Raw genomic sequence first — 21763 nt, 5'->3', positions numbered from 1 at the left:
CAGAATCATTCTGATGTTCTTGAAGGTCCAACAATACTCCTGGAGTATCATTTTTTGCTATGAAGGCAGGTAGTGATACTGGGCTAAATGCTTTGTAAGCTGATCAGTTGGTGAATGAGGGAAAGAAGAAAAGGCTTGGGCAGTCTTAGTTCAAGCTGTTATAACAAATTACCATAGATTAGGTGGCTTAAACAGTTTATTTATTTTTTTATTTCTGGAGGTTGAGAAGTTCAAGATCCAGGTATCAGCAAATCTAGTGTCTAGTAAGGGCGCTCTTTTGGATTTGGGGATGGCCATCATCTCCATAAGGAGGGAAAGCAAAGACAGAAAGGAAACTCTCTCCCATCTCTTCTTACCAGGCCACTGATCCCACAAATGAAAACTCCACATTCATGACCTAATGACTTCCCAAGGTCCCACCTTCTAATATCATCATACTGGAATCTGGGATTTCAAAACCTATGAATTTTGGGGATGGTGGTGGATATAAACATTTAATCTATAACATACATACATATGTGTGTGTGCATGTATATGTGTGTGCATTTATGTTACTATATATCTCATTTAAAATAACAGTATTTTATTTAAAATGAACTGTCATGTGGATGAAAAAATTAAGTTAGTCTCAATCTTCATCTATAAAAGCGGTATAAATCTTACTGGAGGGAGAGAGAAAGGAAACTCCCATTTGAATAGTGAAGTTGGAGAAGGAAAGGAAAGAGATGAAAAGCCAGGTATTCTGACTAGAGCTGAGGAACTGTGGGAATAGAGAAGAATAAAGAAGAATGGGGATGACTAGGGAAGAAGGTGACATCCGATGCTGAGAGATCAACCTGCAGATTTTGAAGTTGGAAATGACATAGGATAATTATTTATAGACCTAAGAACCTAGTGTCTTAACACTTAAGGGCATAGAACATCAAAAAGGAATTTCTGCTTTGATACACTTTGTAGATAGGCAGACATGAGAAAATACTTGCTTGTGATGTGTGAGCCAAATAGACTTGTTATCAATACAGAAATAAACGCCATTCCTAGCAGATAGGAAAGTAGCCAAATATGAATGTGTACAGGCCTTTGACACCTTGTTGAGAGAAAAAGCTTACCGGCCAGGATACATCCGTGCAAGCCAATCATAAGTGCAGAACTGTGGTACAAGGGCAGAGTGGTATAGATGACATCATCTGCCCTAAACCCAGACGCGGTAGAAAGGCCAGTTCCATACCATAATCGATGATGATTGATTGTGGCAGCTTTTGGGAGACCTTTGCAAAGAAACAAGAGAAAGCATAACTGAGCAGAGATTGGCCATTGAATCTGTGGGAGGGTTCCAGCTCAGGAAGATTCATCATCCTGTGCTTGGAGAACTGTATAGGGGAGGACCAGGAGTAGTTAAACCTGGGGTCAGCAGATTTTTGAAAATTTTTTTTTTTTTTTTTTTTTGGTAAAGGACCAGAGAGTAAATGTTTAAAGCTTTGTGGGGTCATGTGGTCATTGCTGCAAAGACTCAACTCTGCTATTATGGCCCAAAGCAGCCAAATACACATAGGGGAATAAGTGTGGATATGTTCCAATAAAACTTCATTTATAAAACTATGTAGAGGGTGGTATTTGGCCAGCAGGGCATAGTCCATTGACTCCTGAGTTAGATAGTTACAGTAATAATCTGAAGTAAGAGAAATAAACAAATGTTCATTGTTTCTCCTCTGTGCTTACTACTTGGCAAGATGTTTTCAATATTTTGGTTAGCTTTCTTATTAAACTTAAAAAAACAAATAGAATTATATTCTCCAATCCACAGATGAGAAGTCAAAGATTCAGAGACATTAAGTATTTTAGAGAATAAATAGTCCATTCACCCAATCTCCTTTTTCCCCCAACTACTTTTATTAGTTTCTTATGTACTATTCCAGAGTTTCTTTATATAAATACAAGCAAACATGAACATCTGCTCATATGTACTTGCCTTGTCCATTAAAAAACATGAATGTTTTTCTGCACAATTTTTCCCTCTGTCCCTTAACAGAGATCTGTCCATGTTTGAATTATGTTTACAATTTTGGCGATCTGCTTTGTCTTATAACAAATTGCTTTTATGGCCCATACCTGGCAAAGGCACTTGCTCACCTAGGTCTTAAAGTCTAATTAGCTCCCTTAACAGTGACCTCATGCCCTTCTCAGCTAAATTGATCTTCCATAAGAAACAGTATAAGAATACTCTTTCAATACAAATCTTACCAGAAAAAACTTGTATAAGTTATGATTAAGAAAATGGAAACTGTTCCTGTTGGTTGGTGTTGAGATAAAAGGCTCAAAGCAACCTTTAGCTTTATTCATAATGTTTGATTACTTAAAAATGAGAATACAAGCATGTATTATCTGCTTATTTAAATTAAAATTTTTAACCAAAAGAGATAAAAGATTTACATATTCAATTTCCAGTATTATTAATAATAATGATCAGCATGCTGGGGTTGGCTTCCTGCCCTTCTTTTCAATATTAGCCCTCAAACTTCATATTATTACAGTGTGGTAACATTTTCTCTGGTCCAGAGTGAGCAGGCACTGAATATCTTATTACGTGAATGAACCTGGAAGTATTTCCACCAGGGCTGTCAATTTCATGAGTTGCATAGAGTTAGTTTATAAGGTCAATCCTGATACTTCTACTTCTTATTATGGGATGTTACTAATCTATTGGTTTATGAATCTGTAAAATGGAGTAAGAATACTACCCAAGAGTGGTGGGAGAATTGCATGAACAAATGTCTTAAAGCTCCTAAACAGAGCCTAGTACATATAACACTTATTGTTGCCTGTTCCATGTAGTAGTGTTTCAATAACACTGTTTTTTTTTGGCAACTTTTTCTTAGTAGCTCATAAAATGATTCACAGTGGAAGGCATTCTAGACTTGAGGAAATACAGTATTTTAGGCCCTGCACTAAAGTCACCCTACATTCACAGCACCAAACAGCTCAAGTCAGTGCTGAATGGGAAAACAGTGGTCAAAACAACTATATAAATACCTCCCCATAATTGTCCTCTGGTATTCCATTTTAATTAAAGACCTTATATGTGGACTCTGGATATGGTATAATCAAAATACAACAAGTATTAAAAATCTCATCCATCATCCTAACTAGTTTTCATAGTTCTTTATCTGTTCTGTACCAGCTGAGGAGGGGGAGCTATGCATACCTGGGAGAAACCCAAAAGGGATCATATGCAGTGCAATAAGATCAGTTCCCATGAGCAAAGAGCTAAATCCCCCGAAGTATTAGTTATCTGATAAGTTTTTCCAAAGAAAGTATTTAAAAACCTAAGCCAACATTTAACTCCTTCAGGACAGGTCCATTTCCTTGAGAATCCTCTCTTCATTTTTTTTTTTTTTTTACCTGTGGTTCCAGATGTATAAATGTATAAGGCAGGTGTAGAAAAAGTCACTTCAGACCTCCACGACTCTGGGATAGGTTCAGTTGACACTTCATCTACTTTGTCCAGGAAAGAGTCAACGCCATCTGTGTTAGAAATTCTGCTTACATAATAGACGGACACACCATCTTTTTTCAGGCTTGGTAGCACCTCTTCAACAGCTTCTCGTAGTTCTTAATTTAATTAAACAAACAAACAAATTAGTCTGTCAAGTTTCTATTTAGTGTAATAAGATTCATGATAATTTTGTGTCCAGTAAAATTTTGCTAAAATGTCTGGATAGGACAAGAGATGCTTATAGTTATGCATTTCTAAACATTTTTTTAAAAAAATTTGTGCATTAGAAAAAATATCACAATATTCCAATGTTTGAGGGAAGGTTGAGTTTTGACAGTTTCATAATCACAGCAGACGGTTGGCTGAAATCTGTACTTTTTGTGGAAAGTACACACAAATGGACAGATGGGTAAAAATCAAGAAATATAAGTGCATAACTTAAAGTAATAACTGGTGTTATGTATCTAGAAATAAATAGAAATGAATTTAACTATTCTTAATATGTGCCTGCAGAACCAGTGATGAAAAAAAAATTAAGGAGAACAGAAACAGAAAGTAGGGAGGCAAGCCAAGTAGCAAAGATTATAGATAAGATGAAACTGCACAAAAACTTATGTATCTTGAATTGTAACAACTCAAGCAAATATACTTATTCTTAATAGGAAGGTGACTTAATATCCCAGGGAATTACCTTGGGGAGGCTATACCTGATTCATCTCATATGCTTTGTTTTTTAGATGTTTGCGTATGCTATTTTCACTAAGACAAGAAACATCACTGGGACAGATAGATGCAGCTAGAAGACCCACGCACTTGGTAAAAAATAAACTAAATAGTACAAATGGGTTTATAATGAAAATCAACAGGCCTTTACCCCAACTGTCCTTACAGCTAAACGTGCTGCTTAGGGGCAACCATTTCAATGGTTTTGACTGTTACTTTTGGCAGTTACTTCTCCATCACCAAAAAATGTGCTTTTCCTGCTCCTTTTTGGCTTATCAGTTTTGATCCCTGGCCCCATTTATACCTGTCCACTCCAACAGTTAATATTTTCACTTCACATTGTCTAGGTTAAGAGAATTTAAGTCTATTCTGAGGTCATAATTCTGTTTTCCCAGCACTGTCCAGGGGTTGGCTCTAGAAGCCGAAAACCAATAATCAGGATGGACATGATGATTAGATTAAGTGAATATTTACTGCAGAACCAAAAAACACTCGATCCTCAAGTTTTCTTTCTGGAACAGTTCTCTCCTAGAGTTTCATGTTGGCGACTATTCTCTAATGTACTATTTGCTTCAATTCTGTTTTTAACCTCCATCAAATTGTTTTCCTTTTTTTTCTGTCCCAGGAACACTGATTCTCTTTCTGTACTATTGTGTGTTTCACTGGCTGCTCTCTAATCCTTTAGCACTTTAGAAAAGTTGCCCAAAATAAGGCTATTGTAGAAACCAGCGTGGTAGCCTCCCATCCTTGGTCACTGCCTTGGTTCAGGTCCTCACTCTTCCCTGCTTAGATGACTGCAGTAGCCTCCTCACCAATCTCCTTGCTGCTAATCTCTCCCTGCTTCCAATTTACCTCCTGGCTTCACTATTGCCCGTCTTCTTGGTGCCTCCCTATTGAAAATGTTTCAATGGCTGATCATTCCTTGTTATAGAATCCACTGTATTTGAGAGATCCTGAGGATCTTGACAGTCTCATCCCTGCTGGTCTTCCTGATGTCATCTCCTACTCTCTACCTCTTGTACCCTTTCCTTTACACACGCGGAAGTCCTTATAGATCCTCATATGCTCACATCCCATGACCTTTATCCATGCTGTTCCATCTGCTTAGAATACCCTCTCAGTCCCCCACCCCCATCAACCCCAAACTCCTGCTTATCCTTCAAGACTCAGCCCAGAGACAACTAACTCTCTTCTGTCACCTTCCTTTTCCTTGCAAGATTGTCTGCTCCCTTGTCCAGCTTCCAAAAGGTCCTGCATATGCTTCCCAGGGTATTTAGTTGCTGAGTGTGAGGTGGCTTAGTTATTTTTCTTTTTAATTAGACAGTGAGATCTTTGAGATTAAGGAAACATAACTTAATCCTTGTACCCTCAGCACAAAATATGTACTCAATAAATGTTTAAAATGGAAAGAATCTGCACAATGTATTGTATGAGTGTGGAAGAGATAGGAATAAGCTAAAGAGGCTTATTAAAGGATTCAGATCTTACAATACTGTGAATTGGTAAACCTTTAATAAAATATAAAATGAAATAATTTCTGTGATAGTTATGTCTTGCATACAGATAAGGACCCTCTTAGGCATTTAGTTTATGATCTTTTCCTACTTACAGAGGTCATCTCATCTGAAGGGAAGGCCACCATCCCTGCCAACCTCCATCTCCACAAGGCTGTTGGTGTAAAATTTGTTATTTGGGTGTTGACTTGAGGTTCCAGTGGCTTGCTCACCATATTAGGACACACTGAAGTAGACTTCCCTCCCTTAAGTTAAAGATATTAATATAAGAACTGAAATTTTAAAGGAAATTCTGAATGTGAATCAATGATCTAGTTGATATGTAATTATAACAACTAGTCTTTTTTAGGTATGATTAGAACTACCATATCAAGCTTGCCTCTTTCATATATAATCTTTTAAAATTTCTTATTGTAAGGTCTGCTTACCTAAGAATGGCAAGCAACCAGGACATAGAAGCTCAAATAATTCTATTTGTCACAGGGCAGGTTCCCTGGGACTCTGAAACTCAGAGATTTGAATGTAGGAGAAGTCTTGGGAACAGAACTTATGAGGTTGCAGGGGAAGCAATGGGAGAGAATGAGAAGCTGAACCTTGGCTGATTCTCTGATCCTTCAGAGACTCTGGGTCTGGAATAGTCCTTCAGGGTTGTCCCAATTTAGGGGAAATGGCTGGTGCTCTTCCTTCCACCCTTCAAATAGTAAATGGAGTCAGGGCATGGAGGCATGATACCTGACCTTGGGCAAAGAGGCTCTCTTGAACTTAGATCAAGTCCTGGAAAGGCTCTCAGCTGAGAGCTTCTTGCAGCTAAGGGAGGTGTACCCCAGTCTTAAAAGAGGGAGCTGAATGGTGAACTGCATCACGACACCCGCTGCGCCTGTCATTGTTACTGATAACAAAGCTTTACATTTTGCATTTGTTTAGAACTGTTTGTATAGTAGCTTTGCATACCTCACTTCACATTAATTGCATAGCAACCCTGTGATTTAGATACCAGTCTCCCTGTTCCTACAGATGAGGACAGAGGCTCTGCTGCCTCTATATGGAAGGTTATACACAACAAGAAAATAAATATACTGGGATTCTGGGATTCCTGCTTCCCTATACTCACCTTTCAGGCTCAAATTTTGGTAAAGGGATTGACTTTGCTTTCTGCTCTGTGTTTGTTAAAGCATGTATCTGCCTTGAATAATGGAGACAATCTTTTGTTCATCTTCTTGATGAACAGCATAGCCTCAAACTATATTAAAAGCTTGGTTGAGAAATAAAATTCATGGCAAGTTTGCCTGAAGGGCACAGAGTAAATCCATCAGCTTCTCATGAATCTAGTTTTAAATCGTGAATTGAAGTAGACCTTCGGAGAAAGAAGTACACATTTAGGTGGTGGAAAATGTGATTACAAGATCCCCACCAAGTCTGTCTTCTTCTTCTTCTTCTTAAAACATAAATAAATAAATAAATAAATAAACAAACAAATAAATAAAAATCATGGCGCCATACTAGTTCTCCTATCCTTTATCTATTTATGTAGAAGAAGGAAAAAAGAAAAGACATCTAACTACATAGGCTCATTCTTGGAAAGCAGGGAGAGAGGGTGGGTGGGGGCAGAATCAATCTTTGTCACCAATAGGTTAAATCTGCAGTTTCCCAGTGGAAAACATTCACTCTAGTAGCTTATTCTGCTACCAGCTTGCTTCCCTGAATGGCAAATGACTGAGCTAAAACAGCACAGAAATATTTACTAATAAGGTAAGATCTGAAAAGAAGGCAGCAAAAGGAGATGTGTTCTAATAAAAATTTCAGGACAAATGTGAAATGTTTGGTAGATAAGCAAGTTAGGAATGAAGGTTTAGCTCTTTAGTTAATTAAGAAAAATATCCAAACCACAAAGTAGTGCTGATTCAGTCCTGGGAGACAGTGTGAGAATAGTTCCTAAAATGTCATTTGTAATTGTGATTCTGCATCTGTACCAGTGGTAGTTTGGAATGATAGTATTTGATAACCTGTTGTCTAGTCTGCACAGCACCCTCTGAATTAGAATTCTCTTCAAATAGAGGCATGCTCATTCCCCTTTCTCCTCCTGACACAAAAATCACCTGGGGTCAAAAAAGATATTAAGGTTCAGTTCCATCAAGAGTAAGTAAAAATTTACCAGCAAAATATATATTCACATTTATATAATTAAATAATTTACTTGATATTATTTTTCATTTGCCTCCAAGTTCTTGCTTATGTGAATTCTTGTTTTCTAAGATACCCCTGGAATCAAGGATAATTCCATATCATGAGGTCATGCAAGGCCTTACATAATTGCTAACATTTGATATCCACAAGCATCTCTGCCTGTCTACCAAGTATCTACTTCCCTATTTCTCAGAGCTGTGGGAGGTCCTTTCCAAATAATGGCCACTTATTTATTTACTCATCATGCAGAATAATGTGAACACTATCTTTCTCTTTCAGATTTGATAGCATTAACAGCTGATTCAGAGTTTATTTTGCTTTCACCTCTTTACCTCCTTCCTGTTTCTAAGGAGAGTGGACTACATTCCCACATGTCAGCAATATGCTAGCTTGTTTTTGTAAGAAGCTGTACAACCATCTCCTTTGCAACCTTTAGTTATGAGCAGGGGGAGAAGAACGACGTTTTAGGGCAATTTTAACCTAACCCTCCATTCAGACCCTGGGCTACTGAGCTGGGAATCTCAGTACTAGAATATATTACTCATTTGGTGTCTGGGTTTCTGTTCCTGTAGAGTCTTCACTATCTATTCATAGATCCCAGTGTGTTCCCAGCCCATCCCTTGTTCACCACCTTCTCCCTCTCAGCACTGAGACCATGAGAGAGCACCTCTCTCCCGCTCTCTACTGCCAGAAGGGCTGGACACACCCACTGATTAGGAAAACCTCTGGGAGGTAAGCAAGTCTGTGGTAAGGTGAGGCTGGGCCTGGGGGAGATTGAATTGAAAAAGATTTTCTCATATCTGGGTATATTTGATTTTATTTCATCACTTTTCATGCCTCTTTACCAACTCAATGATTCTTAAGCTTCAGGAAAGAAAACTTGTTAAAACCAACCATAGTAGTGGCACTCATTAATTCAACAAACATTTGTTGAGTACCTACTATGTGTTACAGGTCATTATTCAAAGACATGTAAGAGAATTTTAAGCTTTTGGAACAAAGTGCATTGAAGCAATTTATCTAAATTACTCCTTGAGCAACCCGGGAAGGTGAGAAGAGTAGAGATTAGATTATCTCCAGGCCTTAATTGTGAACTAGAGCTGGCATTAGGAAATGATCTCCTTCCATGGAAGGGAGGCCACCGCTCTCGGCCATTCCTTGGATTTTCTGAGTCCCCATTTTCTTTACATTAGGACCTTTCAATAATCAGCTTTAAAAATGATCATTATTAAAGTCCAGACTGCTGATAATCTTAATTTATGTAACTATTTAGTAAAGTCTCTCATTATATTATGGACCTGATCAAAATCGCCTCTCGTCCTATTGCCTGTAATGCCCCTCCCCACAGCACTTTTCTAGCTCCATTTTCAAGGCTCCCAAGAAGCGTTCTCTATCTCTCCCACCATACTCATCACAGTCCCCTGGGTAACACAATCGTTTGTATATGCGGCTTTTACTGGACTGTATGATATTGGGGACTGTATGTCCTTTGCTGTATGTTCCTTTACTGGACTGTAAGATACTCAGCTTAATTCATCTTATCTCTCCATCCCATCATGGCAACAAAATTTGTATGCAACAGTTATCCTTGATCCCAACATTAATTTTATAATGAAGTTCTACTGTTGAGAACTTTCAATAATGAAATTTTCCCCAGATATAGGAAGCATTTTCCTTTATCATATTGTTTAAAGGAGGTCCATTTTTTTTGTGACCTTGAGAAAACAAGTAAAAGGTAATTGGGACAATTTTATAGTCTTCTCTTCATTTTGAACTTGCAACAGAGTATCTTTAACTGCCACTAAAGCCTTGTACAAGAGAATACCTACTCTGAGGAGCTTTCATGGTTATGTTGGGTCAGGCAATGTAAAACTGGTCAATAAGTTGATAAAAGTTGCCCAAGAGACCTGGATTTTATGTCCAGGAGAAGAGCTAATTTAATAACAATCTTGATGCTAGCATAAGTAGAAACAGGGATACTATTATGTGAATACCCCCTATTATACAGTTGAGGAAACTTGAGGCTTAAAAGTCCAGTCTAGATCTGTGCAACTTCAAAGCTCATGTTCTTTCTTTCATCATGCTGTCTTCCTCTGCATGCATGTAAATTGTGAAATTAAATATGCTTTCTTGTTTTGCCCATATTCTGTGTTTGAGAAGTTCTGAGAAAAACCACTGGCCCAGCAGTAAGTCTCCCATAGCAACAACTTGGCTTCTATCAATTATAAAACACTGATACATGTTCATGTGGTTAAAGACGACTTTTCCATGTGATTACTTAGGTTACACTCTGTCCTGGAGAAGGCTCTTCAAATGTAAAACACAGAAAAAAAAACCATTTCCTTTAAGAATTAAATGCTTCTGCTTGATTCAGAGACGCGTTTGTGAGCCTTGATTTCCTGTACATATAGTAAATTCAGAAGAAGTAAACTTCTGAAAGAGCTGAGCTCTGTTAAGCCTTAAGAGTCCCCAACAGTCATGACAACTAGATCAATCCCCATGATAAATGCCACTGTGCTGGTTCTTTACATAGAAGTACTACAGGATTTGACACACAGAGTTCAAGAACTCTTATGAGCTCACATGCTATATGGCTCAAATTCAAAGTATCAAATATCAAATTCACATTTATGTATCAGGTTCAGATGATTGATAGTAAAAAACATGCACTAGATGTGAGGAAAAAAAAAATCTGGGTTTTGCCCCCAGCTTTCTTTTGCTGACTATCCATATGATCCTGGGCAACTGATAGCATACTTTTGGGCCTTTATTTATTCAGCTATAAAACAAGTGGGAACTAGACTGATTATCAAAGTCTAGTTCTCAGTTCATTTGCTTCAAAATCATCTGGGGCTGAGGTGGGTGCAGCTGCAGTCCTATTAAATCAAAATTTGGGGATGAATTAAGGACTCTGTTTTGAAAAATGATGATTTTTGTACTCATTAAGGATTACAGGATTAGAATAGCTCTAAGATCCTTTCCAACTGCAAAGAATTAGTCCATTTATTACATTTCCACATGGGCACATCTACTAAATATGTGACTTTGGACTCTGTTATTCCCTTCACAGTAACTGTTCTAGGTCAGAGTATATCATGTACAAAGGTATCTTAGCAATTTGGAAAAAGTAGATGTTTTTCAAATGTGTAGCCTCTCTCAAAGGTTAGTTTGCCCATTTAACACATGGGCACTGTCACCCTTTTTGGACTTTGCTTCTTTCTTTGCAGTAACTGTTTTAGGTCAGCGTAATTCTGCATTATGTGCAAAGGTGTCTCAGTGATTGAGACACACTGAATTTTTAAAAAATGTGTGACCTTTCTCAAAGGTCAATTACTACCAGAGGGTGCTGTAGGTCTACTGGAAAGTCTGGTTTGAGTTTTGAGTAGGGGATTTCATAATACTCTCCACATAAACACAATACTCTATGGCGGAGGAATATTGCCTTGATGGGGAAGGAGGTACATTTTGAGCATTCCTAATCTGAAAATCTGGAGTGCTCTAAGATCCTAACTTTTTGAGTATCAATATGATGTAATAAATAGAAAATTTTACACCATGAAACTATTCTTTATGTACAAACATATTAAAATATTTTATAAAATGACTTTCAGGCTATGTGTATAAAGATACATATGAAACATATATGAAAATTTTTGAGTTGGGTTCCATCTGCAAGACATCTCATTATGTGTATGTAAATATTCCAACATCTGAAAAAAAAATCTAAGATTTGAAACACTTCTGGTCCAAGGCATGGAAGGTAAGGGATTTTCAACTTGTATACAGTCGTATTTCTGACTTTATTAGAGAACCAAATGCTATAATAGTCATTTAATCTGAGCTTCTTTGACAATTAAAAAATGAGTTCTGTGAAGTCTCTCCAAGAGTGTCTGGGGTACTAAAGAAGCAATAATGTTTAAGTGCCTCCTGAAGATTACACAGTGCAAAGATTACCGTGTTAATAACTTCCCTCTAAGTATGTAAGAGGGTCTTCTTTACTAAGTTTTAAAGTCATCTAATTTCAAAGGCAACTAGAAATTGTTGGGGGTTTTCTTGAATGGACCAAGCTTTTTAAATAATCTGGCTCCCTTTAAAACCATCTCTCTGTTTTTGAAATTTTATATGAAGTTGACATTTTTTTTGGATAATTTATTTTATGCCACATGGAACAGGTATATAATTTTTCTGGTTTCATATAAATGAATTGACATTTTATCTTTCTGGGAAGCTAGATGAACTGCTTAGCTTAGTTTCCCTAGCTATGAGCAGAAGGGTAGATTAAACAGATGCTTGATCCCTTCCAGTAAGAACAATTTACATGCATGCAGAGGAAGACAGCATGATGAAGGAAAGAACATGGGCTTTGAAGTTGCACAGATCTAGATTGGACTTTTAAGCCTCAGTTTTCTCAACTGTTAATAATAGGGGGTATTCACATAACATCTCACATTGTAATAAAAGCATCCAGTATAGGGCTTGGCACAGAAAGGCATCCCCAAAAGGTGGGGCTTCTTGGTTCCCTCTGTTCTTAGTTATATCTTTAATCAGCGTCTAGTTAAGCATCCTATTACTGATTCAGAGAATCAACCCCTGGTCCAGAGTGCAGAAATTAAAGCTTTTTCCTGGGAGTAGGGGGTGGTGGTAGAGGGGAAAGTGCCAAGTTCTGAGACAAGCTGTTGGGAGGAGGAAACCATCAACTCTGTAGGTAAGCGGTCCTTTGCTTTTTCCTGACCTGGACACCACTTTAACATGAAGATATATCATTTCAGGTCTCGCTGAAAGGCAAATACACATATGAATGGGGTTTCCTGTTTTTATAAATGCAGTGGAGCTCAGAAGGGCACTTTAGCAGATCTGCAAAGTCTTCTCCTTAGGCATCAGGTGGGGTCACCTTCTCTCTGCAGTAAGAAGCCATGAATACTAACAGCACTTGAGAACTGGAAGTAGCGTTGAAGATTGCCTCATGACAGAGAAATACACTAAAGGACAGAAAAGAGAAGTGACTTCCCAAGATTACACAGCTGATCAAGCAGCAGGGGTGAGAACTGTCCCTTTGGATCCATTCAAGTTCATGCTCAAGACCCTCTACATTTTAATGCAGATGGTGTAGGTACTGGTAAAGAGCTGGACTTTGGAGGTGGAATGCCCTGGTTAAGCCCCTGCCCTCCAGTTCTATGACATGGAGCATGAGGCTTCACCTCTCTGGGCTTCAGTAGTCTCATCTATAAAAGTCCCACAAGTAACGCCTACCTGTTGTGAGGATTGAAAGTAACATTGTGTATACAATGGACACTGCATACCCTTGGTTTCAGCATTTGCAGTTTCAACCAACACGGAAGGAAAATATTCAGAAAAAGCTGTGCTGAATATGTACAGACTATTTTTCTCATAATCTTCTCTAAACAATACTATCTCAGAACAATTTGCATGCCACTTACATTGTATTCGCTATTATAAGTAATCTACAGATGATTTCAAGTATATGGTAGGATTATACCTAGGTTATATGCAAATACCACGCCATTTTATATAAGGAACTTGAATATTAGAGGATTTTGGTTTCTTCGGGGGTCCTGAAATTAATCCCTCACTTCTTTACTAGGGAGAACCATAGTGCTTAACCTGGTACCCGGCACATTGCCCCAACACTGGTGGTTCTCTAATGATCATTAACTGCGTTGAAAGGAAAAGTTGTAGCCCTCTATAATAATACATGTACAGTTCCAATCTAAATCTCTCTCTCTCCAGCTCCCCTACACCATGCTGCCTGCAGCTCATTTTTCGCTATGGCACTGGGCAGCCCCCCCCCCCCCCCCCCCCAGTGGTTAGTTTGAAGCTCACCTGGTGAGGCCAGCAGCACTTTTGCCCCGCAGCAATGGAAACAGTGCAACAGAGACTTTGAGCGAATGTTGTAGTTGAGGCACGCCATGGGACAGCCCAGCTTGGCCAGACCCAGCCACAGCCATATGAAGGCCGGCTCATTGCCCATAAAGACCGCCACGCATTCTCCTTGGCGCAGGCCGAGGTGGTCGTGCAGCGTTCGCGCCACCTGATTGCTGCGCCGATCTACCTGTGCGTAGGTGAGCGTCTCATCGCGGAAGAGCAGGAAAGGCTTGTGTGGGGTCTGGCGCGCTTTCTCTAGAAAGGAACTCAGGATGGTGCGCGCCGGACGCCGCTGTCGGTAGCTGCGCACCTGCAGGGCCATGTTGGCCACCCGCAGGAAGTAGCGCATATCCTGGAAGAAGTAGGGGCAGCAAAAGTTCACCAGCAGTGGCAGGAGCAGTAGCCCCGCCAGGATGGTGTACAAGGCGGGGGTCATGATGGTGGTGGAATCCTCTGTCCCCGCGAGGGCAGAGGGCGCACTTCGGGCGTGCAGCTTGGCGGCTGGGTGGACTCTGAGAGGACAGCGGACAGGCTGCGCCGGGGCGCGCGGCTGCGGGACGGAGGGCTAGCGATGAGGCTGTAGTGACGACCAAGCGCTTTGGCTGTCAGCACCGCCGCAGGCTGTCTAGCGTGTGGCGCTTGTGACGGCTGCCAGGGGTTCCGGGCGTGATCAGCAGGCTGCGCCCGCCCCCTTGTAGGACGCAGACACCTGTGTTCCGGCCCGCCCCTGAGGTTCTCTTGGGGAGAGACAGGTGACCCTGCGACTTGCTGGGGGCGGGTTCGGGGGTAGGGTTTCTGCCACTGCCCCTCCGTAGTCTGGTGTCCAGGGTCAGGTCTAGACTTCCTTGCATTTTGACCAAAGTACTTTACATCTCAGAGCCACAGTTTTTCTCATCAAACGGTGATAATAGGCTCAAATAGAGGATGTTGACAAGATTAAAGGAGCCAATGCAGGCGTGGGGCTATTAATTATTTATTGTTACCACTAATAAAGTGGCTTATGGTGATGACTTTTTGTTTTAAATCAGTAAAATATCCCAAAAATGTGAGACTGACCTATTATTTATTAATAGCGGGTACCAGGTGCCACTGCCAAGCCATAGTCCCATCTCTCCGTCCTGGTCCCAGGGGCTTTCCGCCTGGTGTCTCTTTGTTTCTCAGATTTGTTCCCCCGCCCAACCGCAGCCTTGACTTTCAGGCATCTCCTGAGGAAAAGACTTCAAGGTTGCACAAAAGCGCCAGCGATGGTCACAAACAGCTTATCCCAACTCCAGCTGGGCCCTTTCCACCTCGTGAGTCTTGATTTCTCCGGAAGTATTGCCACACATTGCCACGAGGACTCAAGCTCTGCCGTTACTTCATTTATTTTAATATTTTGTTTCTGGTAAGCATTTCTCTTCCACCCTCAGCAAGTTTTCAAAACACACAATTAATTATTAAGTGGCCCTGTCACAATGCGAAAGAAACAGTACATTATTGGCATTTCTCAAAACGCCATTTCTTTTAGAGGAAGTGTGATCTTTTCATAATTTTCCTTAGTATTACTCTATACAAAACAAATACTACTTGCTACTGAGGAGAGGCAGGATCTAAATTTAGCAGTGGTTTACTCTAATCCTTCTGCCCTGTGTTCATCCATTTTATTCTCTTCTCTTCTCTCCTACCCATCCTCTTCTCTCTCCTCCCTGATCATCTCCTCCTCCTCCTCCTCCTCCTCCTCCTCCTCCTCCTCCTCCTCCTCCTCCTCCTCCTCCTCCTCCTTTTTTATATTGGGCATTGAATCCAGGGCCTCACACATGCTAGGCAAATTCTGTACCATTGAGCTACGACCTTAGCCCTTTAGAAATATTTTTGAAACAGAATCTCCCTAAATTGCCCTGGCTGATCTTGAACTTGCCATCCTCCTGCCTCAGCCTTCCAAGTAGCTGGGATTACAAGCAGCACCATAGCCACAGGCCCATCTTCTTACTCTTATAAGGCAAATAATGGACACTTACTCCTCTCAGACACTTGGCTAGGGTCATATCCCTGTGTGTGTGTGTGTGTGTGTGTGTGTGTGTATGTATATATATTTCTCATTATTCTCTAAAAGTGACACTTTCATGCTTATGAAATACAGACAAGAAAGGGAAGTTTAGAGAGGCAAATTAAGAGAGTTAGTAAGGTATAAGTTTTGGAAACTGTTATCTGTTTAGTCCCAGGAATCACTCTTAGCTCACACTTAACAACATAGCAACTATGTCTTTTTGGCCCTCCTATTCTCTAGGTGTCTGTCCATATTCTTTTATTCTTCCACAATTAAAAAAAATGTCTTTTACAATCTTTGGGCCTCCCATTTATAGCCCCTTCTTTTTATCCCTGGTACCTGCTCAAGCAGGTTTTGCCTTGTCTTATCTTTTTTGTAGCTGATCTACTATCCAGTGACTGGTTGCATCATTTCCTTGGGGATGTATTGGGGACCTTCAACATCTCTGAGGAAAAGTCATTAGCATTAACCAAAGTAGGGGGCAGAAACCATTCTGGTGTGCACTTTATCTTTCAAGTTGCAGGTCAGGGCCCGTCTTCTTGTTTTCATCCTGATCCATCTTCCCAGTGCCTCTCTTTTTATGGCTAGTCATTTCAATGTAGCCTTCTGCCCCTCTTTTCTTTTCCTTGAGTAGCTACTCTCTATCAAGAATGCTGGATTAGCAAAGATGCCTACTTTCTTCTTATTATCCTGAGACTTACTTTAACCTTGTATATCAACTGTCTTTCAGTTGCAAGTGAAGAAAACAAGCCACACATTGTCATAAAGAAAAACAGAAATTTAAACAGGAAGGTCCAGCAGTCTGAAAACTTCAAGTGATCCCTAATGTGTGGCTTAGAAGCTGGACTTAATTTCTCCTTCACTTTCTCTCTTCTCCACCTCCTCTGTTCTAATTCAAACTCTCCCTTCATGGTCCAAGGATATTTGCCAATTGCCTTTAGGGATATATACTTCCTGGGTCAATTTCAAAGAGATACACAAAGATCTTTTTTCCTTAGACGTCTTCACTTAAAAAAAAAAAAAAAATCCCTGACTGAACTGTGTGCCCATCCCTGAACCCTTGGGACCTGGGGAAGAGAAATGCTAATTGGTTTAAGCCAGTCAGTTTCACTCATGGAGGTGGAGGTATAGTCAATTCCACCTATACTATTTTGTGGAAATTTTCAGGGTATTATTAAAAGTGGGTGAGGGAGAGTTGATACAAGAGAATAAATAAATCTGGGGAAGCAATTAGCAAATGTCTTAACATATACCTTGTAAATCTTTACCCCCAAAAGTTTACCTTTTGCTCTACCACCTGGTTAGTAGTTGTTTTAATCTTTTTGTATTGCTATAACAAAATAACATACACTGGGTAGCTTATAAACAACAGAAATTTATTTCTCATGGTCTTGGAGGCTAGGAATTCCAAGATTAGTGTTGGGACAGGGCCTGTTTTCTTATAGATAGTATTTTTTTTTGACCTTTAAATTCTGTTTGTTTATTTATTTATTTATTTATTTTATGAACTCCCATTTTTACCCCGTATACAGACTGCAGAATCACATCAGTTACACATCCATTGATTTACATATCGCCATACTAGTGTCTGTTGTATTCTGCTGCCTTTCCTATCCTCTACTATCCCCCCCTCCCCTCCCCTCCCCTCTTCTCTCTCTACCCCCTCTACTGTAATTCATTTCTCCCCCTTGTATTTTTTTTCCCTTTCCCCTCACTTCATCTTGTATGTAATTTTGTATAACCCTGAGGGTCTCCTTCCATTTCCATGCAATTTCCCTTCTCTCTCCCTTTCCCTCCCACCTCTCGTCCTTGTTAAATGTTAATCTTCTTCTCATGCTCTTCGTCCCTACTCTGTTCTTAGTTATTCTCCTTATATCAAAGAAGACATTTGGCATTTGTTTTTTAGGGATTGGCTAGCTTCACTTAGCATAATCTGCTCTAATGCCATCCATTTCCCTGAAAATTCTATGATTTTGTCATTTTTTAATGCAGAGTAATACTCCATTGTGTATAAATGCCACATTTTTTTTTATCCATTCGTCTATTGAAGGGCATCTAGGTTGGTTCCACAGTCTTGCTATTGTGAATTGTGCTGCTATGAACATCGATGTAGCGGTGTCCCTGTAGCATGCTCTTTTTAGGTCTTTAGGGAATAGACCGAGAAGGGGAATAGCTGGGTCAAATGGTGGTTCCATTCCAAGCTTTCCAAGGAATCTCCATACTGCTTTCCAAATTGGCTGCACCAATTTGCAGTCCCACCAGCAATGTACAAGTGTACGCTTTTCCCCACATCCTCGCCAGCACTTGTTGTTGTTTGACTTCATAATGGCTGCCAATCTTACTGGAGTGAGATGGTATCTTAGGGTGGTTTTGATTTGCATTTCTCTGATTGCTAGAGATGGTGAGCATTTTTTCATGTACTTGTTGATTGATTGTATGTCCTCCTCTGAGAAGTGTCTGTTCAGGTCCTTGGCCCATTTGTTGATTGGGTTATTTGTTATCTTATTGTCTAATTTTTTGAGTTCTTTGTATACTCTGGATATTAGGGCTCTATCTGAAGTGTGAGGAGTAAAGATTTGTTCCCAGGATGTAGGCTCCCTATTTACCTCTCTTATTGTTTCTTTTGCTGAGAAAAAACTTTTTAGTTTGAGTAAGTCCCATTTGTTGATTCTAGTTATTAACTCTTGTGCTATGGGTGTCCTATTGAGGAATTTGGAGCCCGACCCCACAGTATGTAGATCATAGCCAACTTTTTCTTCTATCAGGCGCAGAGTCTCTGATTTGATATCAAGCTCCTTGATCCATTTTGAGTTAACTTTTGTGCATGGCGAGAGAAATGGATTCAGTTTCATTTTGTTGCATATGGATTTCCGGTTTTCCCAGCACCATTTGTTGAAGATGCTATCCTTCCTCCATTGCATGCTTTTAGCCCCTTTATCAAATATAAGATAGTTGTAGTTTTGTGGATTGGTTTCTGTGTCCTCTATTCTGTACCATTGGTCCACCCGCCTGTTTTGGTACCAGTACCATGCTGTTTTTGTTACTATTGCTCTGTAGTATAGTTTGAGGTCTGGTATCGCTATACCGCCTGATTCACACTTCCTGCTTAGCATTGTTTTTGCTATTCTGGGTCTTTTATTTTTCCATATGAATTTCATGATTGCTTTCTCTATTTCTATAAGAAATGCCGTTGGGATTTTGATTGGCATTGCATGAAACCTATAGAGAACTTTTGGTAATATCGCCATTTTGATGATGTTAGTTCTGCCTATCCATGAACAGGGTATATTTTTCCATCTTCTAAGATCTTCTTCTATTTCTCTCTTTAGGGTTCTGTAGTTTTCATTGTATAAGTCTTTCACCTCTTTTGTTAGGTTGATTCCCAAGTATTTTATTTTTTTTGAGAATATTGTGAATGGAGTGGTTGTCCTCATTTCCATTTCAGAGGATTTGTCGCTGATATACAGGAATGCCTTTGATTTATGCGTGTTGATTTTATAGCCTGCCACTTTGCTGAATTCATTTATTAGCTCTAATAGTTTCTTTGTAGACCCTTTTGGGTCTGCTAGGTATAGAATCATGCCACCTGCAAATAGTGATAATTTAAGTTCTTCTTTTCCTATTTTTATGCCTTTAATTTCTTTCGTCTGTCTAATTGCTCTGGCCAGTGTTTCGAGAACTATGTTGAACAGAAGTGGTGAGAGAGGGCATCCCTGTCTTGTTCCAGATTTTAGAGGGAATGCCTTCAATTTTTCTCCATTCAGAATGATGCTAGCCTGAGGCTTAGCATAGATTGCTTTTACAGTATTGAGGTATGTTCCTGTTATCCCTAGTTTTTCTAGAGTTTTGAACACAAAGGGATGCTGTACTTTGTCGAATGCTTTTTCCGCATCTATCGAGATGATCATATGGTTCTTATTTTTAAGTCTATTGATGTGGTGAATAACATTTATTGATTTCCGTATATTGAACCAGCCTTGCATCCCAGGGATGAATCCTACTTGATCATGGTGCACAATTTTTTTGATATGTTTTTGTATCCGATTCGCCAGAATTTTATTGAGGATTTTTGCATCTAGGTTCATTAGAGATATTGGTCTGTAGTTTTCTTTCTTTGAAGTGTCTTTGTCTGGTTTAGGAATCAGGGTGTTGTTGGCCTCGTAGAATGAATTTGGAAGTTCTCCCTCTTTTTCTATTTCCTGAAATAGCTTGAAAAGTATTGGTATTAGTTCCTCTTTAAAGGTTTTGTAAAACTCTGCTGTATACCCATCCGGTCCTGGGCTTTTCTTAGTTGGTAGTCTTTTGATGGTTTCTTCTATTTCCTCAATTGATATTGGTCTGTTTAGGTTGTCTATATCCTCCTGACTCAATCTGGGCAGATCATATGACTTAAGAAATTTATTGATGCCTTCACTATCTTCTATTTTATTGCAGTATAAGGATTCAAAATAATTTCTGATTATCTTCTGTATTTCTGAAGTGTCTGTTGTGATATTGCCTTTTTCATCCCGTATGCTAGTAATTTGAGTTCTCTCTCTTCTTCTCTTCGTTAGCATGGCTAAGGGTCTGTCGATTTTATTTATTTTTTCAAAGAACCAACTTTTAGTTTTGTCAATTTTTTCAATTGTTTCTTTTGTTTTGATTTCATTAATTTCAGCTCTGATTTTAATTATTTCTTGCCTTCTACTTCTTTTGCTGTTCTTTTGCTCTTCTTTTTCTAGGATTTTGAGATGAAGTATGAGATCATTTATTTGTTGGTTTTTTCTTTTTTTAAGGAATGAACTCCAAGCAATGAATTTTCCTCTTAGAACTGCTTTCAATGTGTCCCATAGATTCTGATATGATATATTGATGATATCAGGTATATACCTGGAATACAATAGAGGCTCAGTGAATTGCCGTGTATCTTCTGCCCTCTAATTAAACCCTTTGCTTGAGATTCAAAACCATTCACAACCTAGGCCCAACTCAGGCTCTCTAGTTTCATCTCTCCTTACTGTGGATATTTGGTACTATATCTCAGCAGTCCTGGTCTACTGTGTGGTTCAGGCAGGTTCCTTAACCCTCTGTTGCCAGAAAAAGAGGTACCATCAAATGGAGTCATCATAAGGATGAAATGAAATTATATATTTCAAGAACTCTGGACAGTATATCATTAAATGCTCAATAAATGCTAACTTGATATAGTACTTATCTCCATCATATGACAGCCTTTCACCCACCCCTGACTTCTCCCTTCTTCTCTGTTTTTTTTTTTTTTTTATAGATTCTGCTCATCTTTAAAACCTAATTCAGTGTTCCCTCCCAGGAATGGTACCCTGGGCTTCCTCCACACTCACATGTGCCTCCCCTGTCCCATGCACTCTGTTGCAGTAGGGTGACTTGCTCTTCTGTGTGTTTCTCCAACTAGTCTGTGAGTTTATAGGGTCAAAAACCCCCACATTTTTTTAGCTCTAAAAAAGAAAATGTACCTGCATTGTATACTTAAAAATTGTTAACTATGTTATGTATATTTTACCACAACTTAATAAAACTCCACAAGTGTAGACTTTTTCAAGAAAGGATGAATGTTTAACAAAGATACAAAAAGATAGAAATTAGAATATTAAACAAAAAAGGAAATTGGAATATCTTTGAATGTAGAAAAAACACAATTTTTTATTTGGTTTACCATAGCACATTGAGATTGGTTTTATACAAGTTTATTCATGCTTGAATGTAAATTCAACAATGAAATACAAAGAAGAGCCAAATCTTGGACTTTTATTTATTTATTTATTTTTACCATCTAAATCTTTCTTTTTTTAATTAATTAATTTTATTTTTACACAAATGGAGTACAACTTTTTATTTCTCGTTTGGGCATGTTGTAGATAGAGTCATACCATTCATGCAATCATACCCATACATAGGGGTAATACTGTCCATCTCATTCCACCA

At 39.2% G+C, this 21763-nt stretch overlaps 1 protein-coding gene across 2 annotated transcripts in view; it reads right to left on the bottom strand.

Annotated features, from left to right (window-relative positions):
- Positions 1 to 14469, bottom strand: part of Slc27a2 (solute carrier family 27 member 2) — a 52425-nt gene extending 37956 nt beyond the window's left edge. Inside the window, exons 1-3 of one of the 2 annotated variants that reach the window (XM_071608238.1) lie at positions 13756 to 14469; positions 3400 to 3609; positions 1110 to 1268 (exon numbers count right to left, since the gene is read on the bottom strand). In XM_071608238.1, coding sequence (XP_071464339.1) covers positions 1110 to 1268; positions 3400 to 3609; positions 13756 to 14233 — 847 coding nt within the window. In that variant the 5' untranslated portion in view covers positions 14234 to 14469. The remainder of the gene's footprint in view (positions 1 to 1109; positions 1269 to 3399; positions 3610 to 13755) is intronic. The other variant, XM_027926156.3, reaches the window with a different exon arrangement.
- Positions 14470 to 21763: the final 7294 nt, after the last annotated feature.

Source organism: Marmota flaviventris, chromosome 2 (genome assembly GCF_047511675.1).
Source record: "Marmota flaviventris isolate mMarFla1 chromosome 2, mMarFla1.hap1, whole genome shotgun sequence".
NCBI classification, from domain to species: domain Eukaryota; kingdom Metazoa; phylum Chordata; class Mammalia; order Rodentia; family Sciuridae; genus Marmota; species Marmota flaviventris.
This window is presented reverse-complemented; position numbering and strand designations above follow the sequence as displayed.